The following is a 25,597-nucleotide window of genomic DNA, read 5'->3' as shown; positions in this document are numbered from 1 at the left end:
GGAAAAATGTCGATAGGACATTTGCATGGGTAAAATGGGAGAGAATTGGAAAACCAAAAAAATGGGGAGGGTGGGGTATTAAGGACCTGAACATATTCGCATCGACACTTGCAACAAAGATGGGGTGGCAGATTATTACATATGATAGCTTATGGAAAGAGGTGGTTTACTATACATATATATCCCCTCTATCAGTAATGGAATGGATTCATAGGCTGAACCGGGGGATCACTGGTTTCTCCATAATATGGAAAGCTATCACACACTCCATATCTGTCATCAAGTGAGGATTCACATGGTGGGTTGGAAATGGTGAGCTCGTTCGACTTGACATTGATGCTTGGTCAGGATGTGGTAATGCACATATATTACCACTGGAGCTCAAATAGTTACTTGAACTGGAAGGTATCGCTCATCTCTCATATATTGCAGACAATAGGAACACATCATGGCTCTCACAGGAATGGTTATCTGCACAGGACCTCAGGTTACCAGAGAGGTGGAGTTTGGATTGGAACAGATTCATTGGGGCACTAGAAGAGTCACATATTAGGATTACTGACCGGGAGGATGAAATCATATGGGCTGCAGCACCTCACGGTCACTACACTCCCCGGGATGGATACACTTTTCTTATATCAGAACAGGAACCTGTGGGGGCGGATTGGTGGTGGCAACCTCTTTGGAAGCTTAAGGCACCACATAAAGCCTATATGTTCATGTGGTTCATATTATCAAACATAGCACCTATCGATTATAATCTCAATCATCGTTCATTTCATGGTCCATCTCAATGATGTCTTTGCAAGGAACAGGCTAAAGACATATATCATCTCTTCCTACACTGCCCAGTGACATGTCAGATGTGGCAATAGATTTATCTCTCCCTTAATATCAAGATCAGATGGAATGGGACTCATCTCACAAATGCTTGGAAAATTTGGTGGAATTCTGTAGCATCACAGAAAATCAGGAATATCCCTCTACTAGTATGTTGGGGTATATGGCTGGTCAAGAATCGATCCATATTCCAGGACGCACCCTTCCAATGGACAACGACTTGCAATCACATTGTCGCATTATATCACTTGATTCCTGAGGAACTAGCATCAAAACCCATCCGTGTCATTACTCCTAAAGTAATTGATCATACTTTCCCTTGGGCATATTTTGATGGGTCGGCACAAGACAACAGATGTGGGGGTGGAGTAGTACTTTACATTACAAAAACACATTTTTTCAAGATCAAAATGGGATTGGGGAGAGGCACCAACAATTATTCTGAACTCAACAGTCTCAGACACCTTCTCATTTTTGCACTTGAGCAAAACTGCAATAGGATTCAGATCTTTGGGGACTCAAAACTTGTTATCAATTGGATCAACTCTACATCTCATTGTCACGTGCACACACTCAGGGGTTTACTGGATGAAGTCATCACACTAAAATCACATTTTGATTTTATTGTATGCTCGCATATATACAGGGAAAGGAATTTGATCTCTGACATTCTTTCCAAGGAGGTCGTGCAACAACACAGGGGGCAGTGGATAATTCAAGAACACTGAGATCAGGATATTTATCAGTACTTCCATCGGCCTTTCATCAAACAGGATGGGAATGATTCTGAATGATCTGCCATGATCATTTGGCGGCTATATGCAATCTTTTTTTAAACTATATGACCGGTTTATGATGTTATTTACATGTATATATTTATGTCTTTTAATGAATATATTGATGGTCCTAATGAACATGGCACTGGATAGTATGGCTTGGTCCATATCTGATATTTTTCATATCAATTATGCAGATGATACAACATGTAATTTTCTTTTTGATAATGGAAATTACAATTTATTTATGGGGAATTTTTTTTCACAAATCATGTAAAGTGGAAAGGAAATAGAGATGTTGACTTCCTGGAAATTAGGGATGCTCTTATCAAACCGAACCCCTGGAACCGATCTGGCCCCCCAACAGGAGGATGGGAGGTTGAAGCCGCTGGATGAAATCCTCATCCAGGATAAGGCCACTAGCTTAAGAAGTATAGGAACACCAGACCAGAACCGCCGATCAGGGGTGCGTACTTGGCAATCGATGAAATCAAGGAATTTAATGGTGAGAGCCTTGAAGTGTCAACCCACCACCTTCCACATGCGTGGCAAGGCTGGCAGGGTCACGTCGGGCAACTATGAGAGTTATAGCTGGGAGGGTGGCGATAGGATGGGCGTTTGTCTCCATTATGGTAGTGAGGTTCTGAAGGTTTGCATGCAGGGTGGTAACCAGAGTAAGCAAGGAGATTGTCGCAGAGGAGGGCATCGAAACAAAGGCGGGTGGACAGACCAGGCTCACATCCAAACCACCATAGCGAGGGTGAATTGGTATGTTGTCTATCCCATTGGTATGTTGTTTGTTGCAATGCTGGAAGTCTTCGGGGTTTATGGTCTGGGTTGGTAGGGTATCAGTTGGCAGGGTTTTGTAAGTTTGAGTCCTGCTTTGTTTTGTTTAATGCTAAGTCTGGGGGTCCGCAGCGAAAATTGGCCTAGAGGTGCCACCATTTCCATACTTTTTGGCATTTGGCTTTCCCGTCAAGGGATCCTCCTCACCATGCATGCTGGGAGGGTAGCTAGAGAGGGTAGGCAGGGTGGGGGAATTGCAATTTTGAGGCTCACTGAACTCTGGGCCGAAAGGCCTTGGGTTGTGGTTGAAAGCCGAAGGGACATAAACATCACCGTGATGGACTAGCTAGGGGATACGGTGGCCTCGGCTCTGCAACAGAGTGAGGCAGACCTGATAGGGAACGCACCTGATGGGTGTTGGGAGTCTAAGCGAAGTGGGGCTAAGGGAGAGATGAGTAATTTCTTGCATCAGAGGGGCAATGTATGGGGCCAAGAGCCTGGAAATAATAGTGCAGCATCTGAATTTGTTTGTGTTGTCTTTAGAAATCGAATTACAAATTGTTTTGAACCTAATTTGGATGGTGAACAGCTCGACCAGTTTTTATGCATGTCAGGTGGACTGTGTACAGGTAAATTGCAAGGAACGAGTCTTGGGCAGCCTGCAAGCAAGTGGTTCAACCCGTTGAAACGATTCCACTGCCACAAAGTATATTATCGGGGGTGAGTTAAGATGGTCTGAGCAGTGCCAAGCACACGCAACCTAACTTTGCGCGGCTGAGGCAAAGGTAGAAAATCCAGAGGAAAATATGAGCAAGGGGAGTCTCGTAATATGGGAGGCAAGCTGACGGTGAACATTATCAATGAAGCAACAAAACCATACCACAAGGGCATCGATAAGGAAATCCAGAAGCTCATAGAAAAATGGGAGGTTGACCTGAATCGGCAGGTAGGCTCCATGGAAATTGAAGCTGAGGATTGGCGGGTCTTAGTACTGGATCTCGGTCACACCCGCGACAGAATAACACAGTTCAAACACACCCTCTTCCTTTACTGGTCAATGAAAGGAATCTTGGGCAAGGCCCTGGAACAAATTGCCTTGAACATGGCCACCGTAGTGCATACATTCCCGGACTACAAAAGGGAATTTCAGAAAATCATGTTTCAGTTGCAGAAGCAAGATGGTCGCCTCCAACAGATTGAGAAACATTTGCCTTGCATCTTGCCAGCAGATGAGCTTCTGGGGTCGAATGTCAAAGACCCAACACCAGTGGATTCTACCTCGACAGAGGATGCAGATCAGTGAACCAAGGTCTCTTGTATTAGTTTTTGATGCAGATAGCATTTACTTTCATTTGTAATTACAATTATGTTAGTTTGCAATTAAATAGGAAAATAGATATGGACATACAATCTTACATAGCTTGGATAGGAAGGATCAAATTGTTTCGGTTTTGGATGGCATTCCATGCTGTTAGGTGGCCAACAAACTTGGTTTCCCGCAGGGCAAGTTGAGGCCACCTAACAAATCTCTCAGATGGTTGTAACTTGCTGATTAAATTTAATAGAAAAGGAGGACCTACCAAGCAGTAACAAAAAGAAGAAAAAAAGTATGTCGAAAGCCTTAGACAGGTGAGGCTTAATTAGCATTCCTAACTTTTTATATTTTTTTAATGAATGGAGGACCTCATGGACTATTACTATTCCATTCAAGATATATTTTCCAGCCACATAACTATTATGCTCCATTGAAATCAAATTTGGTATGAGTGGATTTATATGATTTGCAATGACTTTCAAAATAATCTTATATATCACATTGCATAAGGCTATTGGATTGAAGCTACCAGGATCCTAGGCCTTGTTAGACTTGGGTGCTAGTGTTAATAGCATGGCATTCAAGGTTTGAAATAAAGAGCATGTACTACAAGATTCCTCCAATAGGTCATGGATTTCTTCGCTAAGGAGGTGCAAACAATCCTAGAAAAAAATCTATGGTGAGCACGTTTAGAACTGACACTTTGTTTTTTGGCATGAACATTACCACCTTTTAGACTTCAACATAAGATACCTCTCACATCAAGGCAACATTATGACATGGTTGTCTAGCACTAGGATGTTTTCCACGATCTCATGAATTAGTCTCTGTCGACTATGATTTGGTTCAACTAAAAGTGATCCATAATATTTAATCAATACTTGATCCATCTATGAGTTTTTTCCTAGCTTCATCTTTAAGCAAAAATATCTTACTATGATGTTGGTGTTTGATCATCAATTTATGAAAAAACTATGTTCTTCTCCCCTTCTCAAAGCCAATGGATTCTTGACTTTGCCTCTATAACATTTTCCTCTTGTTACCTTTTGTCCTTTATTTTTGTGAGCAACCCTCTTTCTTTTGTAGCCAAATCCTTAGTTCTTCCCTCTAGAATTATTTATTGTTGAACCTCTTGCATTTGTACTTTCAATTCTTATTTTGCTTGGAAAATATTTCCAATATCCTCTTTGTTACATTTTTTATGACCTAAGAATCTTGAGCTTTTGTTGAAACTTGGCCATATTGGAGATACCTTGAATTTGAATCTCTTCCCACCACACCTTTTCCTTCTCAAGGAAGGATGGATCCTTAAGCCATAAACTCTCAAATTTGAAAGGCCTATTTTTAGGGGCAACTTTGATATCTATTTCTAAACAAATTAGCTAGTGATCCGAACTTGTACAAGGAAGAATAAATGTTCCAGGAAGATATCCACTTCTAAGAGAGATTTTGAGACTAAAAATATATCTAACCATGACACTATTTGGTTCTTATTGCCACAATGATTTTTGCAGGTGAATAATCCATTAATTGTTTCCACGTTGGACAACTTCATTTGTTGCATCACTTGTTTGAACTATTAGGAGTCTATGTCCAAGCAGTGAGTACCTCCCTCTTTTTCCTCCAATGATGTCACCATGTTGAAGTCTCCACATATAATCCAAGGCTTATCTTGGTGAATCTCCCTGAAGCTAGACACGTTTCTAAGAAAGATTGCCTTTTTGTTCACTCTATTTGGCCCATAGACTGTTGTTATGCATCATGTTTCTTTTGATCCTAGGTAGTGAGAATCTACGAGAGATTATCCTCGGGGTAGCTATCCAATCCATAAATTCAAATTTGTTTGGATTCCATAAGATAATTATTCCCCCTAATTTACTTGCAACATCTAGTACTATGGTTTGACTTCCTCTCCAACAATGAGAGGTTATCGCGCTGACTTTATCACTATCATATTTAGTCTCTTATAATATTACTATTGTAGGGAGTTCCCTATAGTTTCTCTCTTCGAGAAGTCTTTGTTTGCCTCGAAAGTTAAGTCCTCTTATGTTCCGTGATTTTTTTCAATGGGAAGGATGTTGAGCAAAGGAAAACACCTTCATTGAGAGAGCCACTTGTCCATAATTGACAAGTGCATCCCCCATCTCATGTATTAACTCTTTTTTTTCTTTTTCGTCCTCTCTTTTTGTCTTCCTTCACATGCTTGAGAGTTTCTTTGAAGCTTTGTGTTTATATAGCAAGACTTATTAGGGATGAGCTTGCTCCATTCAAAGTCACATTCCTTTTATTTTTTTAGCCACAAATATGTCTATCTAAACAATTTTTTTTTGCTAATCTGGTATCTTTCCCAAGGCCTTATCTCTCCATTCTTCAATGAGGTCTGAGAGTGTAACTTCATCCATATCCATGTCCTCTAGCCCATCAACATTTCTCGTTTCCTTTACATTTGGCAAATCAATTTCCTCTATTGGTGCATTCTGTTTGGATTCCTCTGACACTTTTCTTTTATGAGCTTCCGCCTATGGTTTTCCATTGCCCTTATCTTTATATGTTTCTTGAGGATGTACCTAATTTGGCATTTCCTATTCTTCTCTACTTAATGCCTCATAATGACTTTTACACTGAAGGGGCTCCTCTGGTGTTGTCGCATTTTGTGCTCAAGGGTTTTTTTGTCGAGGTTGGACTTTCTGAAATCCCTCATGATTCTATTTTTGTTGATTTTATTTTGTTGCCTTCGTGAGATTAGAGGGACAATCCTTGAATACATGGTCATATTCATAGCACCTGCAGTGTCTTAACAATGCATGCTCATAATATAAAGGTTGTTTCCAAACTTCATCATGGTAGGAGATTTTGTTTGATTCCAATAGTGGTGCGGATATGTTCGTATACACATGTATCCTCGCATATGAAGTGTAGTGTTCTCGCTTGGTCACTTCATATATTTTCACAAAATCTCCAATCATGTTTTCAATACCTTTTAAGATTTCCTCTTTCAAAAATTCTTTTGGTAGAGAAAATAATGAATCCAAATTAGGGCAGCTATAAAATTTTCCTTTCTAGGTTGTACATTTCTTGTCAAAATTTCATGAATATCCCCGCATTATTGAGAAAATATGGGTCATTCTCAAATATCCTATTTATGACTTCCATATTTGCAAAAATCATCTTAAAGAGACCCTTTGCTCCCAACTTGGATCAGTATGTCGCTTCAACTACCATTTTTTTGGATCCATCCAACTAATGCTCTCTTTGCTGGCAAAATGTTGATGAACTTGCATATTAAAGTGTGATCCTTCATATGTCAGATGTAACTCTCAATTTTGTCTCATTTTACTTTGTATGTAGGATCTTTCACTGCCTTAGGGAGGCATCTCCCTTGCATACTATTTTGCTAATTCATCCCCAGTAGAGGATTGTCTTTATTTCTATTTGAGCGACTTGGACCAAGAGCCGATCGATGGGGTGTTTACATTTGATGGCTTGAACCAGAACCTCCATCTCCTATGACCACATTCTTAAAGGAGGGGTTTGCACCCACCCCCACCCTGAGGCGCTTGTCATGACTGCTCTCATGTTGCACCAGATGGGTTAAGTGCGAGACCAATGCAGCAACGACATGAAGGAAATTACTTCTATGCAATGTCAGATTCAGGCCATGTAAAAAGCCCTAGCTCGTTTACTTAAAAAAACCTAGAAAAACGCTTCACAACAAGTTCAAAACATACCTTCATCATTTATCATACTTAAGTGATATTAGGAGGTAGAGTGTATTTGTGTTTGTTGACTTGTTTGAGAAGATTGTATTTTATTTGGGGCACACTAATTTGTACTCAAGGCTGGGTTGTGGTGACAAGATTTCAAATTGGTGACCTTTTCACCATGAAATACGTTAATAGAACACCATATTAATTAATTCAAAATTTAATAAAACAATATGAATCAATTATACACACTTTTGATCACATTGAAATGTTAGTTATGCTTTTAAAAAAATAATTGTCTTATAACAATATTAAATTATTTTATCCATGAAGTGTATAATAGTTAGTTTATGTGTGGTTTAGTTTCCATGAAATTCAAACATCATGAGGGAGTTCAAGTTCTAAACTTCGTACAATTCCCGTGATAATATCTTACTCACCAGTAAATTGTTCTTCCATCCAACTTAGAGCCAGAATTAAGCTCAGCATAATTCAAAATATATATATAATTACTTCCTTAGGAAAGGCCAGAAGCTCTACCTCCGGGTGCGTTGACGTGACCACCCGCTTGTATTACAAAGTACTCACTAGCTACCCTTCCGCAGTCCGTGCAACTCGAAGAACCGGTAGATTGCTCGGATAAAGGCGGTCGGCGGTTCTCTCCACGAGGAATTCCATTCCGTTTGTGCCCTGGGTACGTCTCTATATACCTTCTTTCTCCCTTCGTCTCCAAGGGATAGTAGAGATCGACGGATTGAGTGTTCTCTTTTTTCACCTTAATACTCTGCTTCCATCTTCCCGCGAGATCATTTAATCCACGAATTGCATTTAAAAGGTTGATTTCATTTGAAAGATCGGCAGATCATCAGCGTAGACGAAATGGCGGACCCATTCAGCGGAGACGACCTGGCACCTCTTTTCGGATTCCTTGGAGCTGCGGCAGCCCTTGTTTTCTCATGTATGATTCCTCAATTCAACTCAACTGTGATAATTCTATTTTATTATGCTATTTTCAATTGAGTACCAACGCTTTTCCACCAGATCGGTCCCTCGGCATTGCCATTACCGAGGTCTAGCTTAATAAAACAGTCTGAAAAATTATTCCTAAGTTTTTATTTTTAATCTTCTGGAAATTTTGGGCCCTTTATTTTTGAATTTTATTTTATAATTTAAACTATTCTTTTCGCCAGGGTATTGTGGGTACTGTTAAGATGGTATATGATATCTTTTATTTTTTAATTTAAATTAAGTTTTTTAGGCCCTGTACAAGTTTGGTGTTAAGTATTTTATTGTAAGTTATTTTTCTTTTATCTAATAAACCGGCTACCGGGGTCATAGCCTCACTCTGATAACAAAACAAAAATCTAATTTTAGTGTCTACTGTATAATCCGGGTGATAAACATCTTATTATAAGCTATTCTTCTTCTATCCCATAAATGGGCTAACCGGGGCATAAACTCAGTCTAATTTAAACCATTTTAACACAAACTTGAGATCAAGGGTATTTTTATTTGAGGGTTCGTCTATCTCCTCTGGTGGTTTGGCTCCATGGGGTTCGATCTCCTCACCTTGGTTGGGATGAGGGATTATCAATGACATTCAGAGCAAATCCATATCGTCAATGGAAGACCCTCGTTTATTCGCAATGTTTTTAACGAAAAGAAAGGCTGAGCCAAGAAAAACCAAACTGATGTATTGCTTAGTTAATGACGTTTATGCCTAGCAGAGCAGTTAACAAATCCAATTTAAAGCTGCAACTATATTGGAACAAAAACCACTATTGATTGCCTTACATTTGCTTCAGTTGCCATTTCCTACGCTTAGGCTCACAAGCTCTTCTAGATGCTCTTCTCAAAATAAGTGTTTTATGCATTTTCATCCAATAATATTATATCTCCGCCGTGTCTTAATTGTGTATCTCAATCTCTACGTTTTGTTTGTGCAAGAAAGAAAAACTAGTAATACTCTGGACTACAATGGATCTAAACTAGTAAGCTCTGAATCATCTCTTGACTAGAATGGTTCAATCATTTCTTGAGTTCAACGAAGCTTACAATGATTCAAGGGCGCACGGTATACAGATGTTGATTTGCTTGCACAGACAATGACACTGTTACCTAGAGAAGACCTCAGCCATTTGTTACAAACTTGATATTTGGATTCATGTATGTTTGAGACATGACAAACATATATCAATGCCACTTGTAGACAGCGGTAAATATGAGAAGATCGATGCTTATTTATTTTATCAAGTGAGAGTGGTTAATCTGTATTGCTTGCACAGACAATGACACTGTTACCTAGAGAAGACCTCAGCCATTTGTTACAAACTTGATTTTTGGATTCATGTATGTTTGAGACATGACAAACATATATCAATGCCACTTGTAGGCAGCGGTAAATATGAGAAGATCGATGCTTATTTATTTTATCAAGTGAGAGTGGTTAATCTGTAAAAAAGTACCAAAAGGCAGCACAAGCTACAAAGGAGCTGTGGCCCACACTACCGCTTATCCAAGCGAGCAGAGAAACTAAAAGACCACCTGCCCTTAAGCGTCATTCGAGACAACTGGTAAAATATAAACCTTCTATCCACACTACCTTGCCAAAAAAAACCCTTTCTATTTCTGAAGTCATTTTCTGGACAGAAAACTATAATAGCATAAGCATTTGCCAAGAATCATCCAAGTTTACTGAACGGACTTACATTTGACTCAATAATTACCCTCCGGGAACTTTTTATTGGACAGTGGGTGCTGACTTTAGTCCTACATTTCCTTTATAATTTAGTTTTATGATTTGAGAGGGGTTTTGCTTAACAAGCATATTGACAGTGAACTTGTGCGTTCTGGGTGTCAATATTTTAAGACTTGGACTCTGACTTGAAATCGGTTGAGCATAAGCTCGGATTGAGAATGACTTCACCAATCTGATTTCAATGACTTGCCACTTTGTTAATTAAAAATATATAATATTTAAAATTAAATGAAAAAATATATTTTAAAATTGCAAATTATTGGAAACAAATTATGTAAAGTTTGTTTATGTATATACAATGTAAAGGTGGATAGGAATGAATTAATGAAATTTTAACGTCCACGGGATTAGATATAGTTTATGAGACCACTAGCTTCCCTGTTTTTGCCTTTTGCAATTCAATCCTTTTATTATTCAAATTAATGATGAGCTGACCCAACCTTCTAACAGTCCCCTAACTGAAAAGGCAATGTCAAGAAACCGATGTTAACAAACTGCTGTAGCTGTCTCTGATGTCTCTGAAAGCATCACATTCCAAAATGAAATGTTTTTCCAATTCCACTGCCCCAAAAGCGTAAAAAGTACACACCTGCTCTTCTCAAGCTTCTTTAGGTCTTTTCCACTGACCTGTTTCGCATTGTAATTGATGCGAGTTAGTTCTTAATTGAGCAATAAGAATCTTTGCTCTCCATGGAATGCTAGCTCCAATGTACTCTTTTTGTTGGAGATCACACATGGGGTTGAATTCTTGAACACAATACTTCTTCTTTCTACCCAACTCTTTTCCCCATATATGCTTACGAAACTTCTCCATATCCTAACTCTTTAAATCCTTGCTATTTGTGGGACATGCATTGAGGTAAATATTCCATTTTTGCATCGATTTGTTGTTTTGTCTCATCCATGATTTCTTTCTTTCACTCATTTCTTCATTGAAGCTAACTTCAAGGCCATCTACCTTTTCCCATTTGCTCAATTCTCTGAAGATACCTTATGAGACGCACCATAGCAATTGCTTCGATGGAAGTTGCTCCTGTTTCACTCAGCATTATCTCATAAGAAACCAAATTTTTTATTTTAAACTTGCTCATGATCAAGTGTTTTTGGATTTTTTCAATTTGCTTCCATTTTGAGACAAGGATGTTGCTAGCCCACAATTCACACCCATATAATATCACTGGACAAACTAGGAGCCCAAAAAGCACTTGAATTGTTTTCCAATCCCATAACTCTGTATCTCTACATTTGTTTTGAAGAGCATATAATGCTTTCCACCCTCCTAAAATTCTCTTCTTTCTGCAGTGCTCCCAATTAAGCTTCTTGTTGAAATCAATCCCGAGGTACTTGTATGCATTTACTTCTTCAAGAATGTTGCCTTCAAAGAAGAACGTATGCTAACTATGCTTCTTTTTATTTGAGAAAATCATTATTTTGGTCTTGCTGGTATTGACTTGCATCCCCACTGTTTTACAAAAATGCCCAAGGGCATATAGGTGCATCTGCAATCCCTAGGCCAATTTAGCAATCAATACGAGGTCATCAACATATAAAAGAAGTTTTATCACAAACCCCAACCAAACACCATCCCACTTTGCAAATTTAACATTAAGTAAAAACATACTTAGTCAATGAAACATTAAATAATTCCATAAAAAAATATTAAAGCACTAAATAATTCAATAAAAAAATACTTAATCAATGAATCACTAAATAGTTCAAGTAAGAAAATGATTAATCAAATGAGTCACTAAATAATTATTACTTAATCAATGAGGCACAAAAAAATGCTTAATCAATGAATCACTAAATAGTTCAAGTAAGAAAATGCTTCATCAAATGAGGCACTAAATAATTCTTACTTAATCAATGAGGCACTAAATAGTAAATACTAAAATAGCCTTCGAGTTAAAAAAAAAACAAAAACAAAAACATGCTGCAAGCTACTGGCGTACTACATGGTAAAAATTAATGATAAACATAATATAGATACGAGTCTATTCACGGAGCTATTTATGTTTTAAGAGTGGAAGTACATAACTATTTATGTTTTAAGCAGTGGAAGTACATTATTTTTGTAGTGTCATAACCATCGTTATGCCAATTAATTTGTGCGCCTCAATTTTAGTGCTCAAGTCCAGTAGTTTCCAAATCCCAAAGTTGATGGGCAATTTCCTAAAAGAAACTCTGTTTAGCAACATTGAAAAAATCCAACTCAATTTTTCGGGCCTGATTAAGTTGATGCTTAGTCTTCAATTCCTTAGCTTGACAGTTTCGTTTTCATCTTCCCATAAGAAACTTGATGTTCCCTGGAACGATTTGCCACTATAAGATCAAACCTGAGGTGTTGGTCAGCCTAGGCACAAGATTTCATTCTTGACAACTTGAATACATCCCTGACACTGTAGAAGTGAAACGTAAGTCTTAAGGCAACGTGGAGACAAAAATAGATGTCATTCAAGTGGGAAGAGTGCTGTAAATGGGAAGGTTTTGTGAATCTGTAACAAAATCATTGACAGAAACAAACCAACATTATTTATTGGTAAACGTGGCCTTTGCAATTTTGCAGAAAATTGTTACAATGTTCAAACGCGCTTGAATGTTGTTCCAACCACTCTACTGATTGGAACTAGTGCACCATCCACGAGAGTCGGAAGATGTTTGCCCAACATTGAATTAGGATATCCTTACATGTAGGCCTGTAGTCGACAGAGAAGGCCCAGTTTGGTACCAAACCAGCCCTTCAAACCAAGCTTCTGGCTGACTCAGTACGCTCAGGGATCAACCCGGCCGAGTTGGCCAGGTCTGAGTCAATTCTATCCGAACTTTAAAGTATCGCTGGGTGTACACAGAGTAACGGTTAGACCACATTTTCTCGGTTCATAACTTCATATGCTTGTTCTCAACAGGTCAATCTTAGTTTGCTTGTAATCTGTTGTGCCATGATCAAATATACATCATAACAACCAATGCGCATTTTGAGATTCAGACAACCATCAGAACAACCATAATCAATGAATTTGACTGGAATTCTGGACATTTTGAGATTCAGCCAACGTAGGGCTATTTTGTACTGTCAATGAAAATATAATGAAAGTTTGGTTTTCTTTTATTGATTCTATTAAGGATAACTTTCACTAAGCTATAATAAGCTCAGTGCTTTTGTAAGTACTTCTAGGTAGTAAATATTGGATAGTTATTATATGTTTCACTGACTAAAGGTTGTTCAATATATCTTGTGGTATTTTCAAGAGATTATTGAATGCAGGTTGCGCGTTTCTTGATTCGCTTATGGGATCTTGTGCATCCTTAATTCACTTGTGTCGTGCTGTGCAGGCATGGGGGCAGCTTATGGGACGGCAAAGAGTGGAGTTGGAGTTGCATCCATGGGTGTTATGAGGCCAGAACTTGTGATGAAATCTATAGTACCAGTTGTTATGGCCGGAGTGTTGGGTATATATGGTTTGATCATTGCAGTTATTATAAGTACCGGAATCAACCCGAAGGCTAAATCCTATTATTTATTTGATGGATATGCCCACTTATCATCCGGGCTAGCTTGTGGTCTTTCTGGTTTGTCTGCAGGAATGGCAATTGGCATCGTGGGTGATGCTGGTGTCAGGTATGTATGGTTCACTCAGAGCACACCTCAACTAAATATCCCCCGGTTTTGTATTTTCATGGTACATATTGACCCCGACAACCCAAAAGATTGTTTTTGAAAATATTCTGTTGGAGTACATTGATTCCTTGGTAGATGTTAGATTAAAAATCAATAGAAAAAGAGCTAACCCATGAGTGCATGTATTTGCTTTTGTTCCAAAAATCACGTGTTTTGAAATTGCATTCATTCTAAAATGATAAATCATGTTCCTAAAATTGTATTGGTTGGAAAATTAATGAAAATGCATTTATTCGAAAAGCAAAATGAGTTTGCATTCATTTCACAAGGGTGTTTTTAACTTTTTATCTAGCAATAAGATGCTTGAATGAGAAAAATGTTGAGTTTTGTGGCTAGGAAGATATTTATATTCTCGTGTTTTGATTAGAAGGATCTTGATTTGCTTTTTTAGGAGCTTGCATATGACATGGCATTCATGTGAATGTGTTGCACGTGACATGCATGAGATGTGCATGTAAAGCATGCTAAATTTATGACCTGTACTTGAGTTAAAGTAAAGAAAGCTCAATATAGAATAGTTTAACTAAATTAAAGTCCTTTATCTTCAATTAAATTCACGAGCTAATTTTGGACGTCAATATTAACTTAGGAAAGTTATAAATTGAGCCTAAGTGTTGAGGCTAAGACACAACAACACAAAATTGAGAGAGGCTTCTTAGTGAGTGTGTGTTGGGTCCAAGAGAGTACAGTGAGGCTGGTGATCAGTTTTGTATTTTCTCAGTGGGCCATTATCCTAGGATGGGAGCTCAAGTAAGTTCCTTGATTTATTTATTAATGAAGAATTGATCACTGGGTAGAAATATGTTTATTTAAAATAGTAGTGAGAGAATGTCCTTCTTTGAATTGTGCCTTAGTTAAAGAGACCACAAACAATCTTGTCTTTAGCATGCACAAGTTCCTATAAGTTAGGACGAGTCCCTATAATTTAGGATGAGTTCATAAAAGTTACGGTGAGTTCATGAAGCAGTTTAACTCTGCAAATAGTTGGAGGCTCAGTTGTTTGTATCCTAGTGTGAGAAGTCTCAATGGTTATATGTGGCTAGGACGAGTTACATGAGTCAATTAGACTCAGTTAACTAGTCAATCACAAGATCGAGTTCCAAAAATAAACTTGTCAGATCTAGCATGAGCGAAAAGCATATAAGGCGGATGAAGGCACAAAATTGATCATTGTTTTGTGAGCATGAGTAGGTGAGACAAGACAACAGAGAGCACGAGTTTTGTGTGTGAGCTAGCAAAGCTAGGAAGAGCATGAAGGAGACGCCTATACGCAATGTTTGGCAAAGAAAATTCTTGTTGGTGCGCGCTAAGAAATAGGAGGAATTTCCAGGGCCTGCACAAGCATTTAGGAGCTAAGGACAGGGAGGGCCAGCGCAAGGATTTAGGAGCTAAGGGCAAGATTGTTGCAAGTAGGTTTCAGCGAAGCGTCAGCAGAGAGAATAACCTTGTTCTCTAGTGAAACAATTTTCCTTTTAATTAATTCTATTTGCTCAACTTTGTCAAGAGCTAGCAGAAGGTTTTCCAAGTTGGGTTCTTAGAAAAATCTTGTATTATTGTACTGTGTGAATGTGTTTTTTTTGGTTCTATTCTGTTGCAGATTGGTATAGAAATTTTGTGTCTTGGTGTAATGACTAGTTTCAGACTTGTTCACTACAACAGTTGCATAATTTCACAGGAAATTCTACATGGTATCAAAGCGCAGATTCGTTTAAAGACCAGCGCATTCACAAGAGCATTTCCTCTCAAGAGAAAACTGAGCCAAAGGAGTCGCATTCCTCAAGGTTTGAGTTAGATAAGGAGAAGGGAAGACATGTTTTGTTTCTGTCTCTTGTTTCATGTTCTGTGCAGGACGAAGGAGGAAGCTTGACTAAGTTTTTGGTAAAGGTTTTGTGGGTGACTTCTATGCATACAACCTGTGTAGCACCATTAGAATAAGGGCCGAAGTTTTTTGTGCCAGATCTATGGTAAGGTTGTGCATGTGCTCCTGTTCAGAGGTCCACTTCTTCTAGTTCATGAGGTCGAGGAAGTGTATGAATTGTTGAATGTTCACCGAGTTTATGAGTGGAATGAGGGTTGTATATGTTAGGTTCTGAGTTGTTACAGGGAAGAGTTGAGTTAATTTGGTAGCTCAGGGACAAATATTTTCCATTGGACAACTTTCCTCATCAAGAAAGACCCCTCCTAGCCCTTGGAAGAATTTAATTTGGTCAAGGAAAAACATAATTTTTAAGGTGAAACACATAAGTGCACATAAGTTCAGGTTGGCCTAAAGGACAAATTGGGTCTCTTCCACCACATATAAATACACATCATATCACATCACTTTGGAGCATCATCAATACATCACATCTTCTCTCTCCTCGTTTGATTGGTTCGTACAAGTCTGAAATAAGGAGGTATGAGCTCACATGTGCGAAGGGAAGGAGGACAAATCTGTTTTTTGTGCTGACTTTTTCATTGGGACAGTTTTACTAGTTGTTGACCAACTTTGACTTGATGTTTTGACTTCGAAAATTTCAATTTTGGAGGGTCGAATTGATTGGTGAAGAAGTCAAATTTTTCTAGGCAGTTTGACTTGGGTTGATTTCAGACTTTTGACTGAAGTTGACCATAGGCTCTCTCTCCCCTTTGACCGAGTTTTTGGAGGTTGCTTTGACTGATCTTTGACCAACAAGGAAGGCCAAATACTTTCACTGTTGATTGATCTGATTTGGAGAGGGTTTCACTTTTGAACATTGACTGGTTAGGGCATCTTTGACTATTGTTGACTTTGACCAAAAATTGCAGACTTTGTCATTGGATCAAATTTTACTTTTGGGCTCATCTCTCATTGGACATTGGTTAGTTGAATTGGATAGTCAAAGTTGTTGACCTTTGACTCATTTTTGATGAATTGGAACATTGTATCACTCTGTTGAAGATTTGATGACAATCTATTAGAAGAATTTTGAAAAAAATTCCCCCTTGTTAGGTTTTTCCCTGATCCTTGAGCAAATCTTGTTTCTCTTGTTATTGCTCTGGGTTGTTTTCTATTGTACATTGTATTTACTGTTTTATCTCCAATTGCTCATTGTCATTGGAAGATTGAATTTATTTAAAAAATAATTACTAATTGAAGAAAAATTAGAAGAAGTGATTGTGTTAATCATAAAACATTGGAAAATTAACATATACTCCTGTTCAAAGGTCCAATTCTCTCATGAGGCAGAGGAAGTGTATGGACTGTTGAACATCGGTCGAGTTTATGAGGAGTGGAATGAGGATTGTATATGCTGGGTTCAGAATCGTTATAGAGAAGAGTTAAGGGCCGAGTTTCCTGTGGACATGTACAAAAGTTAGGATGAGTCTTGGGCTGAAATCTCGCACTAAACCGAGTTTGTTGAAAGGCGCTAGTTACATTGTTTATGTGTATGTGATTCAAATTGAGTTATTTTTTTTCCGCTAAATATTTGGTCAGGAAATTTTTGTCGGGAAATTAGCTGTGTATTTGTTCAGTAATTAATTGTTTGGAATTAAATATCAGGTGTTGGATTCAGGAAATAGATTTTTGTGTGTGTTTTTACAATAAGAATGTACAAAAATACAATTTTTGTTTAATCCAGTATTCAATTTACATGATCACCAATGTTAATACATACATGCACCTTTTACCATATGTGTATCTTGTATGTTGATAGTATTGACCATTGCTTATATTTGGCTTTGTTTTTCACGGTGTACCACAGTTTGGGCGGTCAGGTCTTCAATTTTATGTTTTTTTGGGGTCAAGTTTGAAAGTTAAAACAACCGGGTTGTCAGTTTTTTTATTTATTGTAGTAGTTTTTTCCATTTTTATCTTCTTCTAAAAATATTTTGAGTTCATTGGTTTTTTAGCAGATTTATGGGCTTTTTTCTTTTTTTTTCCTTTAGAACTTTTTGCAGCATTAGTCCAGCATTAGTCCACTTCTTGAGGACAGTTTTCTGGCTACGAGGTTCTTTCCTGAGGTCTTTCTTTTTTCTTTCCTTGTTAGATCATTTTGCTTTTCTGGGTCATCATTTTTGTTTCTCGTGGCATCCTCTTTTGTGGTAAGGCCAACTCTTCTTTTTATTGGTTTTGCATCTTGTTCATGGTAAACACACCCTTATGTTGGCCCCTCCTTTTGTAATGATTAAATGATGAACATGTAATTCTAGCATGGAAATCATGGCTGGCATAACATAATACCCCACCACCAAACAACAACTGGAAAAAGAAATGACGGGTAGAGAAGATGCTCACGTTTTTCCTATCTCCACGACATGAAGAGGGGGAACAAGCAAAAGAGGGGCAGAGAGAAATCTGGACGAAAGAGGGCAGTAGCGTAGGAGCGCAGAAAGAGACAGGAACTAATCATTCGGGTGCTTGTTGACAAGGGTTGACAAACCATTGCGTGTTAGGGAAGTTGATAAACCATTTAGTACTGGTTAAGTAAGTTGATAAATTATCTGGATAATGAGCTACAAACTCTGGCAATGATTGCTTTGAAAATATAGTTGATAAACTATTTAGAATGTAAACCCATATTCTTAAAATTAAACAATACCCTTCGTTGAAATTTTCCTATAAAAACATCTCCTCACACCATAGATTTGGCTAGGGAGTGGTGAGCTACAAGAAAGACTGGTGTAGTTAGTTTAGGATTGGGAAGAAAGTCAAAACCTCACCTTTAACTTCTAGCCATTTCTAACCATTTAGATAAGTGTTATTGTTGTGTATTTGAATGAAAATGACTACGTTACTGGTTGTTATTGGTTAAAGTATGGCTTTGTATTAAGTTATTAACTATTATTGGTTAAAGTCTGGCTTTGTATTAAGTTATTAACTATTGAATGGTTATTGAAAAGTACTTGGTTATTGAATGGTTATTGCAAATGTAATTGGTTGCATGAAGACATGCAGTTAATCAATAATACTATGCACAGATTGTTGTTGGCATGCTGATGAAACAAAGGATCTACTGTATTGTTTATTACTGGTTGTTATTGGTTAAAGTATGGCTTTGTATTAAGTTATTAACTATTATTGGTTAAAGTCTGGCTTTGTATTAAGTTATTAACTATAAGTTATTAACTATTCAATGGTTATTGAAAAGTACTTGGTTATTGAATGGTTATTGCAAATGTAATTGGTTGTATAAAGACATGCAGTTAATCACTAATACTGTGCACAGATTGTTGGCATGCTAATGAAACAAAGGATCCACTGTATTGTTTAATACTATAATATTGTTTAAAAGGAGAATGGGTTAAGCACGGTGGATGTTGTGCTTGATGGTCATATAGGTATTGTTTAATAAGATTATAATTTTATTTGGCTATTAAATTTTTCATTGGAATCTGATAAAAAAATTTCAAAAAATTTAATTGTGAAAGTATTTAAATTATTTTTTATAGTGAAAATGGATACAGCATTATCAAAAAAAATTGAAGCACCCAAAATCTTAAAACTTAACCTTAGTAATTTGAATTGTCAAAAATTTCAACCAAATTTTCTTAACATCATACCAAAATTTCTATTTCTCAAAATTATGACCTATTATGACCTATTTAAACTACTCTGTCGTACATGCAAATTGTCGTCGAAACGCAAAGGTTTTAAAAAGGGATTGTTTCCGCAGCAATGGCACGGGGTCCTATTGCGTTATGATGTGGAAGGGCCATGTGGGATTTATGCAATGTGGCAGAGCCATGCTTGACACTTGCCAGTGCCATATGATGTGGCATGCTGATGTCGCGGGGTTTCAAATGGGTATAATTTTCAATCTGGTAATTGGAGTTAGATAAAATTTACATAGCTGTAAAACTTTTGACGAGCCGAACGCGCTGGCGATATTTGCTTTAAGTTTCGAGGTAGGGTTTTGTGAACCCATCTTCATAATAACGCTGAGATCAGGAGAATTTTGAGACACCCTCCACTACCTGAGAATAATCCAAAAGGGTGGGAAAAAGTGTTACAGTTGCTGTCTGCTATTTGATTTTCACCATTCACAGTGGCAAACTAAGCTACTTTTTAGTTAAAAAATTGATAACCTGCACCATAATATCAGAAACTTAGGAATAAGATTAGTTTTTATTTCAATTTTAAACTGAAATTATTATGTTTAAAATTTAATAAGTGAATACCAAATATTCAATAGAGTGAAAAACAGTCATTGCGATAGCAGCTGAGAAAGACAAACTAAAACAGTAGGTAACACAATTTACCTTGTCATCATCGTAAACCAAGACTTATAAATAAAGCCGTGCCAAAATCTAGCCCTGTGGTTCAATGTCAACATCATCAGGCTTCATTGAGAGTACAACAGACCAAGTTTCGAGTCATTGTAGATGTCATTGCTGTAGGATGGCATAAGAAGTGATCTGTAAATTTAGAGCTAGTCATGAATCATGTAAAAGAATGCACTGCACACTAATGAGTGATGGTATTGTAGGATAATAGATGCATTCATTCAGTCAATTATAAATTTAGAATCTCACAACCTGTGACGATGCCAGGTCCAAACCTCATCATGCCTTTTTCTTCTCTGTTGTTGGCGTTGTACCTAAATCCCATGTAATATTGATCTATAGACTGAACTTAATGGGAAAGAAAAAATCTCAGGGGTCAATGAAAACAAAATGGGATCTAGAGGTTATTGTACAGCTCACTGTTCTGACTCTGATGGTTTTATCAGGCCCGTTAGTAGTTGTTTAATTAGCAGTCCAGACAGGCAAATCGTATTGTTCATTCCATCCATTCAAAATGATTTGTTGGTCTTCTTGGCCTAGCCACTGGAACTTCTTATGTATCCTTGATCCAGCTGTCCTGGTTCTTCCCACATTACTCTTTTTGTAGGCCGGTAAAACTTATGAATCCCTCTTAATACTCATCTTGAAATGGGATAAACGGCCATTAACCAAAAGAAGAGGGGGCATAGGGTGCCTAGTCACTAGGTGTAAGTATTTTGCTTCTGTGGTGAGCTATGAGAATACGTATCTATTTCTTTCTGTTCTCATGGAGGACTTTGTTTTGCCGGCTTGAGTTCCTGTAACAATTCAATTTAGACGCGTTCACTTAACGCTTTATCTCTTAACAAGGAGAGCCATTTTTTGAGCATAAGTATTTTAAATTTGCTATTTTTAAAATTTAATAACACATCAAACATGATAAACTTCTGTCCAGTTTTTCATTATGCCACGATTTGAATGTCTATCTGATGCTAAAATGCAATTCTCGCTTCCCTTGTGCATGTGTACCTAATACTGAGATAAAATAGGTGAGGAGAATTGACAGGCAGATTAAAATTAAATTTATCATATGTTTTCTTACTTATGGCTACTTGTCTTTTTGTTTACAGAGCAAATGCCCAGCAGCCTAAGCTTTTTGTGGGCATGATCCTCATACTCATTTTTGCAGAGGCGCTTGCCCTGTACGGTTTGATTGTGGGTATTATTTTATCATCCCGAGCTGGTCAGTCAAGAGCTGACTGATAGAAGTTTATAATGCCAGGTCACTTGATTGAATGGGGGTTCATTTAAAAAGAACCCTATGTTTCAGAAATTTCATCACAGTGACTGGATATCTTTTGTATAACTTTTAGTCCTCTAAAATTTCTGTTAACTTAGTACGAAGCATTTTTTCATTGTAACTTTGTTGTTGAATATCATAAGTTATTGATGGTTGTGAATATAATCACCTTCATAAATCCAAGGCGATGCTTGGTTTAATGTTCATTCAGAAATGTGGATGTTGCAAGTCCATTCCATTTTAGAGTTCATGTTCAAATTCCACCCTACGAGGTTAATAAGATCAACTGCACTGAATTATTGTCTTTGTATTAACCTAATTTTTTTATATGATACATGTTAGCGCATTTAGCTCTATTGTACAGTTTAAATGTCGGAAGAAATAATTTTTATTCTTTCCAACTGAAGAGTGCAAGTACTTTCAAATAAGGGACCGAAACATGTCGTTCACTTTAGCTTATTTCCATCAAATCTGTTGGAAAAAGAAGTGTTAAGTTTTTTTGGTGGTAATTCATTCCTTTTTAGAAGTTTTAGCAGCATATTTTATTTTATTTTTTTATTTTCATATTTTTTTTTATGTTTTTGTTTGTTAAGTTTGTGATTTTTCATGTTTGATTTGTAGTTTCAGAAGTTGTGATCTAGGGATATTTAAGTTTCAAAGTTACTTGGGAATCACACCTGGCTTAGGTTATACCAGCCTTTAACTGATTAGATTTTTTAGCATGTTTTTCTCTAACATAAGGTACAACCACCCCAGTAAAATTTGATTCTAGGTAGCTTTACCTATTGACGAAGCCCATCCTTAACTAGTTATACTAGTAAGACTCAATTTCCTAAAATTTTAAAAACATGATTTCTAGCCACACCCACAATTTCCTAAAAAATTTAAAAACATAATTTCTATGCACACCCACAGCTTTGAGCAGGCTGCTTAAAACTAGGCCCACATGAGGATGCTACCGGTAAAGTTTCACAGTGATAACCTAAGCATGCTCAATTGCAAAATTAAGATATTTTCTAATTTTGAAAAAAATATTTGTCTTTTAATTTGTTTCACTGGAAGAATTGTCCATATTTGTCTTTTAATTTGTTTCTGAAGCTTAGTCCATCATGGTGTGGAAAGGTGTTTCTACAAGCCCACTGGAAGGTGGTAATTGTCCATAAAATACACTTTATGGGTTGAAAGGTGTTTCTACGGGGTCCATTTGTAAACTGGATCAAGGTTGATGTAAGAATTGTTTACTTGGTCCATATTAAATTATTTTAAAAGAAAGGTTGTTTTTACAAGCCCGTTGGAAGGTGGTAATTGTCCATAAAATACACTCATCTTTGTGTTGTTGAAAGGCAGGTAAAGGCAGGTCCATTTGTTAAATGGATAAAATGGTTAAGGTTGATGTAAGAATTGTCGCCTTCTATTAAATTATTTAAAAAAAAATAGCCATAGGTGTATTTTATCATAAAAAAACCTGAGAGGGTTCGCAACTATTGAGAACACGGTCGTTCTTTGAGTTAAATTCAATTTTTTTTATTATAAAACTTTTTTTTATTCTTTCATATTTAATAAATTATATTATTAAAAAAAAACTACTTAAAAAAATAATATCCAACTGGTTTAAAAGGTTATTGTTATTATTTAAAATTAGTATAAATATAAGGAATTTTAAGAGAGCAAGTTTTCAAGTTAGTTTTTAGTATAAATGTAAGGATTTTTAAGAGAGCAAGTTTTCAAGTTAGTTTTTTGTAATATGTTTAATTAGAACAGTTTTTTTGCAACATATTCAATTAGAAATATGTATGATTTAAACTATTATTATTGGGACAATTATTATTTAGTTTATTTCAACTCATCATTGTAAATTAATATAGTTTGATGAATCTTCAGTAATTAATATATTTTTCTAGTATAAATTATATAGTTTGATGAATCTTCAATTATTAATGTATTTTTCTGGTTCCTATAAAATGGTCTAATGTCCCTTCTAAGTCCACTACCAAAATAAGTGATACTGGTTAACTTTCAACCAGTCTTTTGTGTGTTTATTTAATGACTTTTCTTCTTATATGAATTACAGTAAGCAACATTTCACAATTATCAAACCAGTTTACGTGGTCTAGAGTCTGGGTTTCAAACTACTTCACATTTTTACAATTGCTTTCATGTGATAATGTGATGCTACAAAATGCTACATAATCAGGGTTTTACAGGAGACATAATCAAAAGTAATATTTAATTTTTGGAAATTTTGAACACTAGTACATGGATCATTTCAATACTTTGATTATAACTTGAGATGTGCTCTAAATTACAAACTCATCATGAGTTCTGTCATTTAAGGAATGAGAAGGAAGATTATTTTAATTATTATAAATATTTAGTTATTCTTTTTTCAGAAAATGGATAATTACAAAATCATCATTAAGAGTTCCAATATAATAAAAAACATGGAAGAGGCATTCTTTCATAGAGTATGCATAACAAAAGGTCTTCTTTTGCAAAATACGGGTAATTGTATTTTTGTAAAATAGATCTTTTCTATTTGTTTAACTACTCACCTACTATAAATCACTAAAACTTACTACATTCAATAGCTTTCAACCTTCATAGTTACATTAAACATGTCCGAACCTTGTGTCAAACAAATAAAGGGAGTGATTCTAATATATGGTGATGCAAAAGTAAAAATTATAGTACATTACATTTGCAATTGTGTTACGACCAATGGCTTTTGCAATTGAATGTAGCAATAATTTTAATTGATTCTCCTTTGACGATTGAACAAATGGACAATGAGAATGTAAAAATGGCCAACCCAATTTGGTAATCATTGGATCCCTTCTTTACATCATTTTCACTGATTATGGTGGTAGTTGCTTTGATTGCCTATCTTTTTGCCTCATTTATATATTCAGCTTCAAACACTACCTACAAGTTGCTTCTCAACCACTGTAGATAGTTTTAGTGAATTAAAGGGTGTGCACTTAAGAATTTTTGTTTGGTTAATGTTAAACCTACTCTTTTATTATGTTGTTGAATAAGGTTTGCATGAATTGGAATTGTCCTCTCATGGGTGTGTGGGACATAAACCATGTAGTGTGCTTGTAGTTTGGACCATTATCACCATGGATTAGTCTTCCACAATTGAACTTAGGTTTCTATCACTACATTGTTTGTCTTCACATTTACCTTGTATGTTTCTTTCCATCTACTTTTTTTTTGTATATTTTAGTATTTGTCTTACCTTGAGTTTTCTTTCCATCCCTACTTTTTATTCAAGCAATGTTTATCACTTATTTATTATTCTATGATGCCTATTACAAGCCAAAATGTAGAAGTCTTTTGTCAACATTGGAACCAAATTGTAGTAAAATTGGAACCATACCAAAATATTCCACATTCGAAACAAATTTGAGAAGATCATAGAAGCCCCAACATTGGCATTACCATCATGACCAATAGAATAAATTAGGATTTCAAAGGACATTAGTGGAATTTTGAGTTAAAAAAAAAGTCTCAAAACAAAAAATGTACTAATAAATCAACTTTAAAACCATAAGATTCTTGATGATGTTGGCATTCATAGGGGTAAATATTTTTTTAGGGAAAACACGGAAACTAATTTTTCAATTGTATTTTTGGCTTATCTCCTTAACTAAATCATATCTGAATTCAGGCTTTTGTGATCCATAATGAATTAAGAAGTCTTTCGGTGGAAATCACAAAAGAAATTTCTGGCCGCCACGTTTCGAACAAACAAGTGGGGTTCATCATCGGGACCAGATGAAGAGGCATACCATGGCAAAGGCTTAAATAGAGAGCAATGTAGGATTACAACTTCAAGGGGATTACAACTTTTTGGCAATCTCCTTGATTTCTTGTCCTCAATGTGTTGGCTAACATCAATAAAAAGGATATGAGGACAAGAATGTCCCCTTAAAACTCACATTATGTGGGTTTTATAATGGAGAGGTCTACCTAGATGTCCTTGATGGTGGAACCATCTATTCCTTGTTCGGTCATGTACCCCCTCTTGAAACTTGTTGCTTCCACCTTGGCGAAATTTATAAGCAAAGTCAAGATTTCCTTCTCCTACCTTTCTAGACCATCTTCGAATCCAAATCTAAATCCAAGGATCCAATATTCTTTGATGTTTTTTCCTCTCATCCCCTCTAAGCAATCTTATGAGGGACCTTTTTTTCTTGTGCCATGCATCTTAG

The 25,597-nt window shown here is 36.5% G+C and overlaps 1 protein-coding gene across 2 annotated transcripts; it reads left to right on the top strand.

Annotated features, from left to right (window-relative positions):
- The first annotated feature begins 7,965 nt into the window (after positions 1 to 7,965).
- On the top strand, positions 7,966 to 21,697 carry LOC149179518 (V-type proton ATPase 16 kDa proteolipid subunit-like). Of its 2 annotated transcripts, none has more exons than XM_089415679.1 (4): positions 7,966 to 8,115; positions 8,283 to 8,379; positions 13,513 to 13,798; positions 21,214 to 21,697. In XM_089415679.1, exons 2-4 carry the CDS (start codon positions 8,301 to 8,303, stop codon positions 21,344 to 21,346), a joined length of 498 nt encoding a protein of 165 aa, XP_089271805.1. In that variant the 5' UTR covers positions 7,966 to 8,115; positions 8,283 to 8,300; the 3' UTR covers positions 21,347 to 21,697. The 2 variants fall into 2 exon arrangements, with proteins under 2 accessions (XP_089271805.1, XP_089271804.1); XM_089415678.1 differs by having other exon boundaries at positions 7,967 to 8,115; positions 8,275 to 8,379.
- Positions 21,698 to 25,597: the final 3,900 nt, after the last annotated feature.

This window comes from Pinus tabuliformis, chromosome 3_2 (assembly GCF_031772625.1).
Source record: "Pinus tabuliformis cultivar Carrire ecotype Pingquan chromosome 3_2, CPIR1, whole genome shotgun sequence".
Taxonomy (NCBI): domain Eukaryota; kingdom Viridiplantae; phylum Streptophyta; class Pinopsida; order Pinales; family Pinaceae; genus Pinus; species Pinus tabuliformis.
This window is presented reverse-complemented; position numbering and strand designations above follow the sequence as displayed.

Bases quoted from the DNA above. Each gene is read 5' to 3' on its own strand.
- LOC149179518 (XM_089415679.1), top strand. From the start codon at position 8,301: ATGGCGGACCCATTCAGCGGAGACGACCTGGCACCTCTTTTCGGATTC. The intron at 8,380-13,512 runs GTATGATTCCTC...CGTGCTGTGCAG, and splicing joins GGCAGCCCTTGTTTTCTCAT to GCATGGGGGCAGCTTATGGG. The intron at 13,799-21,213 runs GTATGTATGGTT...TTTTGTTTACAG, and splicing joins GTGGGTGATGCTGGTGTCAG to AGCAAATGCCCAGCAGCCTA.